At 45.9% G+C, this 15,781-nt stretch overlaps 2 protein-coding genes across 6 annotated transcripts in view; both read left to right on the top strand.

Moving 5' to 3' along the window:
- Nucleotides 1-15,778, top strand: part of WIPF2 (WAS/WASL interacting protein family member 2) — a 49,849-nt gene extending 34,071 nt beyond the window's left edge. Inside the window, exons 4-9 of one of the 2 annotated variants that reach the window (XR_003607104.2) lie at nt 226-342; nt 700-1,356; nt 9,037-9,246; nt 10,551-10,652; nt 10,891-11,111; nt 11,780-15,778. Coding sequence is in view for 1 of the 2 variants with exons in the window: in XM_028089930.2 (XP_027945731.1) it covers nt 226-342; nt 700-1,356; nt 9,037-9,246; nt 10,551-10,652; nt 10,891-10,931 (1,127 nt within the window). In the remaining variant the exon portion in view is untranslated. Of the gene's footprint in view, nt 1-225; nt 343-699; nt 1,357-9,036; nt 9,247-10,550; nt 10,653-10,890 lie in introns of both variants that reach the window. The other variant, XM_028089930.2, reaches the window with a different exon arrangement.
- The window catches only part of CDC6 (cell division cycle 6), a 45,953-nt gene continuing 41,199 nt past the window's right edge, over nt 11,028-15,781 (top strand). For 3 of the 4 annotated variants that reach the window (XM_088028283.1, XM_088028281.1, XM_028089924.2), the window contains exon 1: nt 11,028-11,111. The gene's annotated coding sequence lies outside the window, so the exon portion shown is untranslated. The remainder of the gene's footprint in view (nt 11,112-15,781) is intronic. The other variant, XM_028089926.2, reaches the window with a different exon arrangement.

The following is a 15,781-nucleotide window of genomic DNA, read 5'->3' as shown; positions in this document are numbered from 1 at the left end:
TTCTTGTTCCTTTTGTTCTTTCTCTTTCATCACAGTGAAGAGTTTCATCTCTACCTGAAGGTGTGGAGGTGAGAGGCCTAGCCTTTTTTTTTTTTTTTAAATGCAAAAGCAGGGTCACTTTGTTTGCAAATTAAAGCCCAAATAGAGGAGGGGTTTCTCCTCAGGATTGACTTGCTCACCAGCTCCCAGCATGTGAAGTGAAAACCCTAATGGTATGCTTTCCAGAACCGAAAGGAAGCAGTGGTGCTTATGGCTCTGGAGCAGCTGCCCTGCAGCCCAAGGGAGGTCTCTTCCAAGGGGGAGTGCCGAAGCTCCGACCTGTGGGCGCCAAGGACGTTTCAGGTACCTGAGCAGTACTTTCTTAGGATATTTCCCAAGTGCATTAATTTCTGACTAGTCCCAAGTGGGTCATCTAGGGTTCAGGTGTGTGGTAGAGGTGGGAGGAAAGAGAAGTGGGAGCAGGGGAGGAGTTACAGAGCAGAATAAAGCCAAAGCAGAGGGATTAAGTAAAAATGTGTTCAACTTGTATCAGCAGTATTTATCAGTGGGCCCTGAACCTGAAACCAGATTAAAATCCAGAACTATACAGGCATTTAACCTGCTACCATGCAGGTTACACTAAGGAGGCTGGGGGAAGTAGAGATACTGACTAACATGTATCTAGCTCTGTTGATCGAATGCTACCTGGTGTATTTGTAGAGAACCTAGCTGGTAAGCCAGCCCTACAAGTCCCCAGTTCTCGAGCTGCTGCCCCAAGGCCACCGGTGTCTACAGCCAGTGGGCGCCCTCAAGATGATACAGACAGCAGCCGAGCCTCACTCCCAGAACTGCCCCGGATGCAGAGACCCTCGCTACCGGACCTCTCTCGGCCTAACACCACCAGCAGTACAGGCATGAAGCACAGCTCCTCTGCCCCTCCTCCGCCACCCCCAGGGCGGCGTGCCAACGCACCCCCTGCACCTCTGCCTATGCACAGCAGCAAAGCCCCTGCCTACAACAGAGAGAAACCCTTGCCGCCCACACCTGGACAAAGGCTGCACCCTGGTCGGGAGGGACCTCCTGCTCCACCCCCAGTGAAACCACCTCCTTCCCCTGGGAATATCAGAACGGGACCAAGTGGCCAGTCTCTGGCTCCTCCTCCTCCGCCTTACCGCCAGCCTCCTGGGGTCCCCAATGGACCCTCCAGTCCCACTAATGAGTCAGCCCCTGAGCTGCCACAGAGACACAATTCTTTGCATAGGAAGACACCGGGGCCTGTCAGAGGCCTAGCGCCTCCTCCACCCACCTCAGCCTCCCCGTCGCTACAGAGTAATAGACCACCTCCCCCAGCCCGGGACCCTCCCAGTCGGGGAGCAGGTAAGTGCCTGGAAGCACCTTTCCTTCTATCAGATGGAGAATTGAGTTTCTCTTCTCACCCTTTTCTCCAAAGCTCTCCTTCGGCGATTGAAGAGAAAAAGAATTCACTTACTCATTCAGCAGGTTTACTGAGTGCTTTTTTGTGTGTAAGGCTCTGTTTTTAGCGAAACAACAATCAATAGAAAAGAGAAGATTCCTGTTCTCTGTGGACGGTCACACAAATAAATTAGTAAAAAAAAAAATTTAAAAAAATATATACATACATATATACATATAAAGATAGTATGTAGATGCTTTAGAGAAATACAAAGCAGAGAAGGGAAATAGGATATACTGAGGGGGAGGGTGGTGGTGATACTTTTTATTGCAGAGGTGGGGTGAGTGTAGGGTTAGGGAAGGCCTTACAGATAAAGTAACAGTCTGGCAAAGACCTGAAGAGAGTGATGGCGTAAGCTAAGCAGTTACCTGGGAGAACAGCTATTGCAGGCATTGGGAACAGGAAATACAAAGGCCCTGAGACTGGGGACAGCAGGGAGGCCATTGTGGCAGGACTGGAATGAATGAGGGGGGAAGAGTGGCAGGACGTGGAGGTCAGGAAGCTAGATTTCCCCAGGAGAACGCTGTAGGACTTTGTCAAGACTGGGATTTACTCGGTGAAATGCTGAGAGCCCCTGGAGGGCATTGGAACAGAGGAGAAACGTTGCTTTAGCTTTTATTTTTTATTATTTATTTTTTAAAGATTATCTATTTATTTGACAGCGAGAAAGGGAACATAAGCAGGGGGAGTGGGAGAGGGAGAAGCAGGCCTCCCCCTGAGCAGGGAGCCGGATGTGGGGCTCGATCCCAGGACCCTGAGATCATGAGGGATCATGACCTGAGCCAAAGGCAGATGCCCAATGACTGAGCCACCCAGGCGCCCCTGCTTTAGCTTTTAAAAGGATGACAAACTCGGGGTGCCTGGGTGGCTCAGTTGGTTAAGCTTCTGCCTTCGGCTCGGGTCATGATCCAAGGGTCCTGGGATCGAGCCCCGCATCGGGCTCCCTGCTTCTCCCTCTCCTTCTGCTGCTCCCCCTGCTTGTACTCTCTCTGTCAAATAAATAAAATCTTAAAGTAAAATAAAATGAATGACAAACTCCTGTGTTGAAAACAGACTGCAGGGGACAGAGGTGGCAAGGGAGACCACTTAGGAGGCTGTTGCAGTAAACCAGGCAGGTAGGTAGGACCGCAGCAGGTTTGGGGGAAGAAGACAGGTGTTCACTTTTAAACAAGTCAAGTTTGACATGCCTATTAGCCAAACACCAGTTCATTGTTGTTTTCTCTTGGATGTCTGTCAGACTCTGAAGTTGAGGGGAAAGATCTGGGTTAGAGAAATTTGAATGATACTGAGAACCACATGCTGGGTGAGCTTACCTAGGGAGTCAGTCTAGATAGAGAAGAGGTTGAGGCCTTTATAGTAGAGGTCAGAGAGATGGGGAGTAGCAAGCTGAGGAAGCTAAGAAAGAGCCCCCAGTGAGGAAGAAAACGAGGATGCCGGAAGGATGCCAAGATGGAATGATTAGCGGTGTCCAGGACTAAAAACTGAGAATGACATTGGTCTTAGCAACATGGAGTCCTTTGGGGGGACTCCCAAACAACATAATATCCTTTTGGTAGTTTCAGTGGAGTGGTGGAGGATGAGGGTGAAAGTCTAAGACGTGTTTGGGAACTTGGGGATAGGAGGAGAGGAACTGGAGATAGCAATGTAGAAATCTCTCAGTCTGCTTAAAGGGGAGTGGGGGTGGGGGTGCAGATAAATGGAATGGTTGCTGGAGGAGAATGTGAGATTGAGGGTTGGGACCCTTCCTCTCCAGGATGAGAGATATTTCAGCATCTGTTTGTAGACTGATGAAATGAAACAGTAGAAAGGGGGGAAATTGCCTGAGTAATGTTCCCTAGAAGGCTAAAAGGAATGGAATCTGATCCATAGGTAAGGGGTTGACCTTAGATAAGAACACAGTTCTTCCATGGTAACAGGAGGGAAGGTGGAGTGCATAGTCATAGATGTAAGTGGGTAGCATGTGCAAAGTTTCTTCTTCTTCTTTATTTAAGATTTTATTCATCTGAGAGAGAGAAAGAACAAGTAGGGGGAAGGGCAGAGGGAGAAGCAGGCTCCCTGCTCAGCAGGGAGCCAGGACACGGGATCCCAGGACTCTGGGATCATCACCTGAACCAAAGGCACATGCTTAACCGACTGAGCCACCCAGGTGCCCCTTCTGGTTTGTTTCTTATTGGTGAAATAGAAAGCAAGGACATCTGCTGTGAATGAGGGGAGGGAAGGAGAGAGAGGGGCATGAAGTGGTCCTCTGGGACCGTGGGAGAGTGAAGGGGGTGGGGAAGTGTGCTGGGCTAAGCAGCAGCATGAAAGGCCAACTCAGGATTAGGAGCCATACACTCAAAGTGAGGTTGGCACAGTGTGTGTTCAGCTGTGTGTTTGCACGTGCTGAGTAGTGGCAGCATGGTGTTTAACCAAGGGTAGCTTTTTCAGGCATGTGGGGCACTAAGGGAGAGTGGGGCAGGGAAGCTTAAGGGTGTAGGTCCGGGAGTGATTTTAACAGTGGACCATGAGCCTAAACTGGATGAAGAGGGGATTAAGGAGCTCTAGAAAAAGAAGAAGAGGTTGTGTAGTCCTTTTACAAAATAGCATGACTGAAAGTAGTTAGGGAGACCATGAAGCTCTCTGGGACCTTCTTAGACCCAGGAATTTTGGCTCCAGTGTCCTCTTTCATCATTGGACTTTGAGCCACATTGTCCACAAGTGGCTTTTGAGCTTTTAAACAGTCCTTGCAGGTTTGGGTCATTGATTAAGAAATTAAGTCATCAGGAAGCACGTATTGAAAGCCCTGTAACCTGTGCTGCTGCTTGGTGATGTACGTAGAGATCTGTATTCTGGGAGCTGGCAGTCCCCATACGGCAGTCGTACGGTAACCTGGTACATTCCTGACCCCGTGTCTCCCTGGCTTTAGCCATAAGAATCCTAGTCCTAAGGTGGCCTTTGATTTTACAAAGTTAAGGTTAAAAATTATTTTTTAACTTAGGGATTTTTTTTTTTAAGATTTTATTTATTCATTTGTCAGAGAGAGCAGCAGGCAGAGGGAGAAGCAGGCTCCCTGCTGAGGAAGGAGCCCGATGCCAGACTTGATCCCAGGACCCCGGGATCATGACCTGAACTGAAGGCAGATGCTTTTTTTTTTTTTTTTTTTTTTAAGATTTTTATTTATTTGTTTGACAGAGACACAGCGAGAACAGGAACACAAGCGGGGGGAGTGGGAGAGGGAGAAACAGGCTTCCCGCCGAGCAGGGAGCCCGATGTGGGGCTTGATCCCAGGACCCCGGGATCATGACCCAAGCTGAAGGCAGACGCTCAACCAACTGAGCCACCCAGGCGTCCCAGGGATTTTTTTTTTTTTTAAAGACTCTTTAGCAAAGCAGAGCCCATATCTTTCTAATCCTCTCCAGGAATAGAAGCGGGGAAAAATATAATTTCTGTGGGTTTAACTGAGTAGTTTTATTTTTTTTAATTTAATTTATTTTTTTGAACTGAACTGTAGGCCTAATGTGGGTCTTGAACTCAAGACCCCGAGATCAAGAGTCACATGCTCTACCGACATAAGCCAGCCATGCATCCTGAATTGAGTAGTTTTAAATGTCTGCAGACTTCTTACTTCCCACTTCGCTGTTCTTTCTTTGTGGTTTCTTCAGAAAAATGTGTTATGAGTCTTGTTCTTCTGTCCCTCAGCTATCACCAACTTTGAGACCTGATGGAGGCCTTGGCCAGCTTTCCATCTCTGACCAGAGCAGCAGTTCTTAGAGTGATAACACAGAGAAAATTGAGCTATTTTAGTCAGAGATCTTGTGAGTATTGGCTCTCTTTGTTGTGTGACATTGGGCAGATAGCTCTGATTCTGAGTTGTTGTTTTTTTAAGATTTTGTTTATTTTTTGAAAAAGAGCGAGAAAGGGAACACAAGCAGGGGGAGTGGGAGAGGGAGAAGCAGGCTTCCCGCCGAGCAGGGAGCCCGATGTGGGGCTCGATCCCAGGACCCTGGGATCATGACCCGAGCCGAAGGCAGACACTTAACAACTGAGCCACGCAGGCGCCCTTGATTCTGAGTTTGTTTCCTCACGTGTTCATAGTACCTTCAGGGTTGGTTGTAAATAAAAGTATATATGAAAGTTCTTTGTAAACTGTAGTATGCTGATAACTGTTAATGGTTTTATGCAAGGGTTTCTAGGTAGTTCATGGATTTATCTCTATTATTAAATCATAAGACAATATTACCTGATAATATACTTTTGTTTCTATATGAATTATTTACATTTGAAAAAGTATGGAGTCTTTTGTCTTCCCAGGGTGCTCAGGGACCAATTTTATTGGTCCATAGGGTTTCTGAATTTTTTCTTTGCAGAGTAAAAAACACTATTTTTAAGGGAATTTTTAAATTTTGTTCATTTGTTTATTTTTTGCTTTCCTCAAAATTGGGTTTTTCTAGGTTTACAAAAGGGGATCTCCCACCCCAAAGTTTCTTCTACAAACGGCTTCTTTCTTACGGTCCTTGGGTTCCAGCTCTGTCACTTGAAAGGGTCCTAAAATTGTATGTGACAAAGAGCCCAGAAACTACTGGAGATGGCAGAACCTGGTTGGGATGACCGTCCCTGAGGGAGGGCAGGCTGCTCTTGGTCCTGCTCTGTTTGGCCAGTCTGGGTCGGCTCTAATCACTACCACCTGCCCGATGTCTGGCTGGGGTCCTTTTGAGCCTAGCTAACCCTGCCTGTCTTACACTCTCTGACCCTCCCCTGGAGTAGATGCAGACTCTTAGGGCCCTCAGAAATCTGGGTTTTAGGGAAATATTTTGAAGGTGACCTGAAAGAGCTTTGGTTTGGGCAGATTTGGGATGAAATCAAGGTTCAGACATCTGCTAGGTGGTGTTAAGGAGGCTTCTCTTTAGTTATTGCTTCGAGTAGCCCCTGTCCATACTTAAATCTTGAAAAGAGTGAAGGAGACATTCAGAGTGCATCTTAGGGGAAGCAAAAACTAACATTTACTGGGCCTGCAGTGCTGGACCCCTTGTCTACATAAATCATCCCATTACTGCTTCTTTCTTAACTGCAGTCACTCTACAGAAATTCCAACAGTAATTCAGGAGGAATAAGAAGATAATACTCTTGGGCGCCTGGCTGGCTGAATCGGTAGGAGCATGCGACTCTTGATCTCAGGGTCATGCATTCAAGCCCCTCGATGGGTGTAGAGTGTACTTAAAAAGATGATGATGATACACCCTTTAATCACTAAACCAGTGTTGTCTGTTAAGCTGAGTAGTCTCTCCACATATTATTTAGGAAACAACTATTTATTGGACATGGCGTTGGTACCAGAAGATAAACTTCCATCTCAGTGGGTTATACATTTTGGGGGTAGTTAATAAAGTACTTGGGGTAGTTAAGTAAAGCAGTGTGGGCATAGTGGAAAGAGCAGATGTGTGCTGAGTCTATTAAATTTGTGACCTCGGACAAACAGCCTGAGTCCCAATTTCCTCATTGTGAAATGGGGATTAATACCACATACTTTGCAGGAGTGGTGGAAGAATTTTTAAAGTGTAATGCCTATAAAGTACCTGGGACAGTGCCTGGAATATAACAGAAGCCAAATAAATGGTAGTTGCTCTTTTTGTTAGTTAATGAAAAGAATAGAACAACATAATACAAACATCTTACTTAGAACCTATTCCAGTGATGTTGCCATGTCTTCAGATGTGTTTTTGATGTTACCTTCTACTTGGTGGCACTTTTTTTTTTTTTTTAAGATTTCATTTTATTTGAGAGAGTGAGTGAGCTAGAGAGAGAGCGCACAAGCAGGGGCAGAGGGAGAGGGAGCAGCAGACTCCCCACTGAGCAGGGAGCCCGATGCAGGGCTCGATCCCAGGACTCTGGGATCATAAGCTGAACCGAAGGCAGACACTTAACCAACTGAGCCACCCAGGCACCCCACATTTTTGTCTTTTAAGAGTGAATTTGATTTTTGAAAAGAGACGTAGGTATGAATATTTTTATTGATGGTTGTGCAACCTCAGAAATGAGATACGAGGGACACCTGGGTGGCTCAGTCAGTTGACCATCTGATTCTTGGTTTCGCTCAGGTCATGATCTTGGAGTCGTGAGATCAAGCCCCACGTTGGGCTCTGCGCTCAGCACAGAGTCTGCTTGTCCCTCTCCCTCTGCTCCTCCCCTAAGCTTGCACACATGCGTGCATGCACTCTTTGTAAAATAGAGAGATAAAATCGTTTTAAAAAAATGAGATACGAATATCATATAATATTTACAGATCTGCTTGGTTAGAAACTGGGTTTGGAGACAATTCCCAAAGAGGCATTCCCAGTTTTTCTGAGCAAGGAGCCTATCATTGGAGATATGCAACTTGTGCAGATGAACCTACTATACATATTTTGAGAATCACTCATTCTAGTCTGTACTATAAAGTGCTAGAGTAAGTGACACAGCCTATAAATGCTATGGGAGAACAAAGAAGAAGAGGATTCAAATAGAGTGCATTGCTTTGGGAAAGCCTGTAGAAGATGGGGCTTGAGTTGAATCTTAGAGGTAGGGTTTGGTAGTAAGGGAAGATGGATCGTGTTTCTGCGTCTTTTGGGGGAGTCACATGAGCAAAGCATATGTGGTTTGGTTTAGTCAGCACATGTTGATTGCATACCTACTGTGTGCTGTACATTTGGCTGAGCTTGGGAACTCAGATGAACGGACACTACCCTGACTTAGTGTGCTGGGGAAGAGCACATAAAATGAAAAATTACAATACAAGATGTAGTAGAGAAATACAGAGGCGACAGTGGGAGTCTCAGCCTAGAAATCAAGCAAGGAAGGAGGAGAAGGTGAAATCAGGCTGCCTGGCCTGGTAAGTTGCTTGGTAAGAAAGAAGGCGCCTGGGTGGCTCAGTCGTTAGGTGTCTGCCTTTGGCTCGGGTCGTGGTCCTGGGGTCCTGGGATCGAGCCCTGTCTCAGGCTCCCTGCTCCGCGGGAAGCCTGCTTCTCCCTCTCCCACTCCCCCTGCTTGTGTTCCCTCTCTCACTTTGTCTCTGTCAAATAAATAAATAGAATCTTTAAAAAAAAAAAAGGATGATGGGGTGAGACCCAGTTGGGGTTGAAGCTAAGGATTTGAAACTTCATGATAGAGGAAATGCAAAGCCCTTGGAAAAGTTTGAGCAAGTATTTTGGAGGCGATTAGTGAGTTGGTATGCAGAATGGATTGGAATGGTAAGAGATGAGAAGCAAGGAGAACGTTTGGGAAGCTTTTTGCAGTAGAACAGGCTAAATATGAGAAAGCCTTGAATTAGGATTGTGGAGGAAGTCATGGAAAGGCAGGGAAAAGATCATCAAAAGTAGGCAGAGTTCTTGACTGACTGACTTGTCACAGGAAATGAAAAGGGTCACACATTTATTCCGGACTTTGAGATCTGAAAGAATGGTCCCGCTTTTAAATAGAGGTTGAATCTGATACCCAACATGCTGCCTGGAGGCTCCCAGAGCCTGGCTCTTTGGGAAGGCACCAAGGCATTCTTAGAGCTCGTCTCTCAAATTCCCCCACCCCTCACTGTCTCTGTATCCCAACCTAACTGCTTTGGATTTTGCTTGCAGCTCCTCCACCCCCACCACCCATGATCCGAAATGGTGCCAGGGATGCTCCCCCTCCCCCCCCACCGTACCGAATGCATGGGTCAGAACCCCTGAGCCGAGGAAAGCCCCCACCTCCGCCCTCAAGGACGCCAGCTGGACCACCCCCTCCTCCTCCACCACCCCTGAGGAATGGCCACAGAGATTCTATTACCACTGTCCGATCTTTCTTGGGTGAGTAACTAGGTGTTTTAGTCTCATAGTTCCTGTGGTGACTTCACTAATTCCAGTGGCCACTCTAGAGCGGGAATGGTCACTGGGTATCCTTTGTTCACAACAGTTCTTCTCCTGACTTTCCCTCAGATTTCTGGGCCCCCTCCATTGACATCCCTTGTGTTATATGAATTCTAGGTATGATTGCTTTAGAAGAGATTGAAGTAAAGTCAGGTGTTGTGCTAATAACTCCAAAGCTATACTCTCTTGCTCCCCAGGGATCCTTTGTAGTTACCTTTTAGGTCAGAGACTTTATCCTTTTCAGGATTATTTAGACAGGAATGATGTATCTTCCTAGGAAGGAGAGGGCCTTTTCTGGACCTTTAAAAAACAACAACAAAAACAACCCATGGTACACAACATTAATAAGACAGAGCCACTACCTAGCTGTGTTACTTTGAGGAAGTTACTTCACTTCTCTGGGACTCACTTCCCTCATCTGTGAAATGAGGAGGTTGATGAGATCAGAAGTGTATCAGATTTAACTTTTTCAAGGTTATAAATGAGTCTTAGGCCCCACCTAAGAGATTCTGATTCGTTGGGCCTAGGATGGAGCCCCAAGCAAAGGTTGTCTGTAGGGTTTCCTCAGACCCTCTGTTAAGGACCCTGGAAAGATCTGTACAGTCTCCTTCAACCCTAACATTCTAGGTTCTTGAATGGTTGCCTCTTCTCTGCACCCAGTCTAGTCTGTTCCTTACTGGGGGACCAGGGTTTTTGGAATGTGTTTGAGCCACACCGATCGAAAATCTGAGCCATCTAGAGGGGCCCACAGAAAGTGGGAGCGGAGGCCAAGAGATGGCTGTCCTGACTCTATTGTATAGAGTTAAATGAGGGTAACCTGGGCCAGAGAGGAATTATCTAGTCAGATCTCTCACTAGCTGGTGACAGAAATTCCCATTTTAGGTTAATGTCTACCAATCTGTGGATTCAGTTCAGTTGGTTTCCCATGGTGACAGTCTCTAAGATGACTGTGAACTGAAACAGAACTGTATTTCCTTCTCCCATGCAAACAGCTAAGATTTGAAGAACTAAAAGACTCATTCCTTAATGTAAAGAGCCTCTGAGCGTATCCTCTGTGTGTGCAAGGTACATAGAAAAATGCTGTTGCTGGCCTCAGGAACCTTGGTTTAGTGGGCCAGGCGGGCCCTAGTGGTCCATCAGAATTCGAGGGAGATTAGCAAGGGGGTGGGGGGCTCAGAAGTGCTACAGAATATGTGGGAGCACAAGGAAGGGTGATATGACTTAATATTCTGTTCCTTTCCCAGATGATTTTGAGTCAAAGTATTCTTTCCATCCAGTAGAAGACTTTCCTGCTCCAGAAGAATATAAACACTTTCAGAGAATATATCCCAGCAAAACAAACCGAGGTGAGAAGAGTAGTCAATGAAAGTTTTTCCATAATTCCACTGAAAGTAGAATTGGTGTGTTTTTCTTAGATTAAAATTTGCTTCTCATCTGCATTTTCTAATAAAACAAGGAAACAACAAAACCAGTCCCTAAATTTTGAAGGTTAGCTTAAACAGCCTGTCATTTCAGGAAGGTTTGGGTTACTTAGTGTTTGGTGCTTGACCTTATGTATGTGGTTTTTATTTTTATATTTTTCAGCTGCCCGTGGAGCTCCACCTCTGCCACCCATTCTCAGGTGAAGCCTGGCTTGGTCCTGTTCCTCAGGAAAAGGATGGACCCTCTCTTCTGCTCAGATGGTCCCTTCCACTCCCCTGAAACCTGCATGAGAGCTCCTGATGTGTTTCTCCAGTGCAACCCATCTCTAGACACCAAGCGTCCTCCCGACTCACCTCCATCTATGCATCTCGTCTCTAGACTTGGTGATTGGACTCTTTATATTGACAGTAGGGTCTCAAACCCTGAATCCATGCCTCCTCTCGCAAGCCCTGCTAGCCAGATGAGGAAAAAGTTTCCATGTCTCCTGCTTTCCTCTTGGGGAAAGGTGCCTTGTTGTGATGAATGAACTCATTGTTGGGGCAGGGTGGAGAATTGTACTCCTACTTTCTCCTACCCACTGTGGGGGAAGCGTGGCGGGTATATTATGTTTCCTCATTTAGGAGACTGGCATGGCCAGGACTTCTGAGGGGTGGGCATTTTTAGTGAAACAGGAAAGGAATTTGCAGAGAAGTGATCTGTTTTAAAGGTCAAGTTTGAAGAAAGGGCAAAGAAATGGGTCTGCTTTCTTTTTAAGGGTATTTTGTTTTTGCTCTCACCCCACCCCATGCCACCACCCCAGGGAGAAGTTGGATATTATAAATACTAAATACTAATCAGTTGAACTAAACATCTAATAAAAAGAGAGGGTGAAATAAACGGGATCCTTTTAGAGCTAGTCAGTTTCTCTGCAGCAAAGGGACCAGGAGCCATTTGTGTCCTCTGGGATTCCCTGCCCATTTGCCTGTTTCCTCAGGGTGCCGAGGCTGAGGGCTGTTATTCCTCTCTGCACTGCCCATCCCCTCAAAAGAAAAGTCACTTTGATTCATTACAGATTCACGAACTCCAAAACCCTGCAGTGGGAGATGGAAAGATTGGGCATTGGCCTTGACACCTCTGAAGTCTTTTCTAACTGGCCCTGACGGCCTTCTCAGAGACTTTAGCCCCTGATGGGTGCCCAGGATGACAAGGGAAGGGTGAAGCACCTTGTGGAAGGGATCAACTCTGTGGGCTTTGAAGGACTTTAAGGCCTGTTTGTTCCAAAGTTCACAGCCCATCTGACTGAGCAGGTACTTCCATTCCTTTCTCCACTACTCTTGCCTTCACAAGACTGCAGGGGTTAACACAGAATAGAGAAGGGTGAAGAAGCTTATGGGGACGGTCAAAGATTCCTCTGTGCCAGGAAGCACAAAGACTTTGGTGAGGTGTGCCTCAGTTCAGTTGATCTTCCTTGGCAGCCAGCAATATGTTTCTTCGTCTTCCAGGTCCTAGTTCAAGGGCACAGAGGAAATAGAGGGTCCTAGTCTAGGTAGGAACTGAGCTTGGATGGTGGGACGGGACTTCACCATTCTCCAACAGCAGGATGGAGCTCCTGGGCTCTACACGTGGGATGGTTTGGTTTGCTACAACTCTTGCCAAGTGCAGAGACTGCTCAAGGTTTGGAATGAGAGCAGGGAAGGAGCCAAGGCTATTCCTTGAAATGGATGGGGAAAGTAAAAAATTTTCACCAGGTACATCACAGGCTTAAATCACCTCCGGGACCTCTCCAATCTGTTGGATCACAGACTCAGGATCTGTGTATGGTGCCCAGAGAAACCCAAGTCTTCCCGTGCCAGATGGGAGAGCTCTCGGCTTGGGTTCTTTGTACAGGGTCTGCTATCCTTTGCCATCCCCTGGACTGTATCAACTCTTGGGACAAACCATGATGAGGTCTGTCACCATACCTTTTCTAATCATTCTCTTTATCGTTTTTATTTTCAAATCTGTTAGCAGTTATCTCTCAGCAGTATCCCCAGCATTCTGAAACCCATAGTGCTGAGACAGGGCACGCACGAGTGGAGGGAAAAAGAGAGAATACAAGAGTTAACCCTGCAGCAGAGTTCCAGGGGAGATGCTGACCAGTTACTGAACTTGGACTGTGAAGTCTTCCCATTTGTTTTTGAAATGGGAGTTGATGCCTTTTGTACAATGTTATCAAAGTGTATTCTTCCCCCCCCTTTTACGCAAACATAAAGCATCAAAATAAGAATCACAAGTAAAAGCCAAACCCTAGCTTTTCATTGGGGCTGATATCTTCCTCTTCTGTGACCTGCTGCCCCTCATATTTCCCAGCATTTGGACTGTGTCACATGGGTATTGATTGTATTGTCATTTTCTTGGCCTCATGAGAAAAGGCCTGGGCCTGGATCTAATCAGACGGATTTTCTTCTTGAGAGCATGGTGATGGCACAGTACCTATTTAAATGTCTTTGCCTTATACATTATTTGGTCCCTCTGTTAATAACAGATTTATTATCATGTATATTTACTATTGAAGAATGGGAATGTGATCCTCATAGTTATTGATCTATTTTGTATGTTGTAAAAAGCTTGTAATATAGATTTAAGGTGGGCTGGCTGCAAGAGCACTAAAACTTCTCACCTTTTAAACTGCTCTTTTTATCTGCTTGTGGGAATGTCGTCTCCAGTGGAAGATTGGGTGGTCTCATGTTGAGACTCTTGCCCAGTCCCATTAACCCCCTTATTCCCTCCCAGAAGGAAGAGACGTTGCCCAACTAAGCATCAGGAAGCTGTGTTATAAGCCCTTGTGTGGGTTTGGTTTTATGATGTTTTTCTCTAGTGGGAAAAACTTAATTGTTTCTTTCCACCCTTTCTGGGAAGCAGAGCAGTGGCTTCCAGATTTTTAAATGAGCTAGATGCCCCTCTTCCCCCCTCTTCTTTGGTCACCAAACTTGGATCAAATCACTTTGATATTCCAGGTGTGGTTTTTCTGTTGTGAGGATTTCCTTCAGCTGCAGAGCCCCATCATCCTCACAGTCGGGCTCCCAGAGGAGGGCGCTTAGGGCTACCCAGCCTGATGGATGTGAGGCTGCTTGTCTCCAGAAATGCATCCCAGCCCTCCCAACTGGCCAAGGCAAGGAGACTAGCCACTGGCCATTGCACTGGGGGCATCCCCTCACCTCACAGCTTCCCAACTTGAAATCCAGATTTACCTCCAGGGAGAGGTGAGAAAAAATTGTAAATAGACTTGCTACAGAGCAACTCAGGGTTGGGGTGTGTTTTAATTCTCCTGATCACTTGAAATAATCTGTAGGCTGAGTGCTTATGGGAGTGGGGGAAAAATGTGACTCCAGGGTCCTTTCCTTCTGCAAAGCTCTGGGGGTGGAGTATAGGGCATCTGAGGCCCTTTGATGGCACTACACTGAGCTGTCTGTCCTTCTGGAAACCCAACCTAAAATCAACTGTAAATCCAATTCTTCACATTCCAGTTGTAGCTTTTCTTTCCCTACTGAATCTCAGTCCCTGGCAATGTGGTCAAAGTGGCTTTCTGTAAGCCACCCTAATTTAGGGAATGGAAGGCATTACAACTCTGCCTTCAAGACTCATCTCTTAAAAGCAAAATGAAACAAAACTACAGCCACCTTCAAAACACATACAAAAAGAAGGATAACTTGTAACTGAAGGAAGGATTTGGTTCCATTCAACTCCACGGTCATTGTGCCTTTACTTGTGTTAGATTTCTGTGCTTTCTTCCTCTCTCTCTTTGAAGCAATTAAAATCTTCCTTGATAACTGTTTCCTTCTTTCTACTCTTGTTTCTAACAACTTAGTGGGTTTCCTCTCTAATTGTCTTAAATCTCATTCCACTGGTGGCAGAGGGGCCAAGCCTTCTTTTCTTATGTCTAACCTTTGTCCTTTCCCACGGACCAGCATGGAAGTCCTAGTCAACACTGAATAAAAGACTAGAGTGACGTGTGCAGAGTGTGTGTGTGTGTGTGTGTGTGTGTGTGTGTGTGTGTGTGTGTGTGTCCATCTTTGCATGTGGATCAGTTTATTTTCTTTTAAAAATAATTTATTGTATGATTTATTTTGGAGTTATATTCCAATTGCAGTGCTCCCTCCCAATAAGCAGTGATTCCTCTCCCCCCCCACCCCTCTACAATGTATAATCTGGTCTCAGGTTGGATTCTTTGGTACATTTCTTTCTTCTGGATGCCGTGCAGTTTAATTAAACCTTGCTTAAAAAGAAAAACCAAAACCTGACAACTGTGTACTCTTGTCTGGAACACCGCCTCCAGTGGTGGCATAGGGAGGGGAGAATATCTGTTGCTTCTGGTGAGTGTAGTGGTTTGACTCTAGAACCTCTAAGAAGGTAGCTACACTGACTTGGGCAGAAGCATCTGCAGCTTCCCAGGGGTCTTCCCTCCTCCCTTCCGGCTGTGTTTTGAATATCATAGTTCTCATTAACCATGCTCACCTGGGTGACTCTGGTAGTTTTGGTCATTTATGTTTGCCACCTACCTTCCCGATGCCCATGATTTCAGGGGACCCAGGAGACGCTCTGGCCTTGTGTCCTCTCCTCACATCTCTTAGGATTCTTTTCTACCTGTGTTGCATGGCAGATTGTCCCACTGAGGTATGGGAGAAAAGGTGGGGGCAGCGCAGACAGACTGTGTTTATTTTTATTGTGGGTGTTGGCTTTTTTTCTTTTCCGCTTTTTAAGTTGCAATCTTGGCTGGCTTTCTTGAACTTTGACTTGGGGTGTAAAAACTGAGCCAGACATTCTCTGCTTACTGTGGTCAGCTGACATAATCATAACTAAGATTTAATGAGCTCACCTTGCACTTTCATCACTAGGAAAGGTCTTGAAATTATTTCCCATACTGATTCATAATGGGTGTGTGTATGAATCACTTTCACATAATTTAGATATAAAAACCTATGAGAGGGAGGGGGGAAAGGCCTCCTTTCATTTCATCCATACTTGCCAGACTGGCTGAATCCCTGATTATTGTTATTAATCTGATTAATAAACTACCTATTTATTGATTTAATTG

Source organism: Eumetopias jubatus, unplaced genomic scaffold (genome assembly GCF_037043125.1).
Source record: "Eumetopias jubatus isolate StellerSeaLion01/CBP00866 unplaced genomic scaffold, mEumJub1_p1.0 scaffold_10, whole genome shotgun sequence".
Lineage (NCBI taxonomy): Eukaryota > Metazoa > Chordata > Mammalia > Carnivora > Otariidae > Eumetopias > Eumetopias jubatus.
The sequence above is the reverse complement of the archived record's forward strand: the minus strand, read 5'-3'. Positions and strand labels throughout refer to the sequence as shown.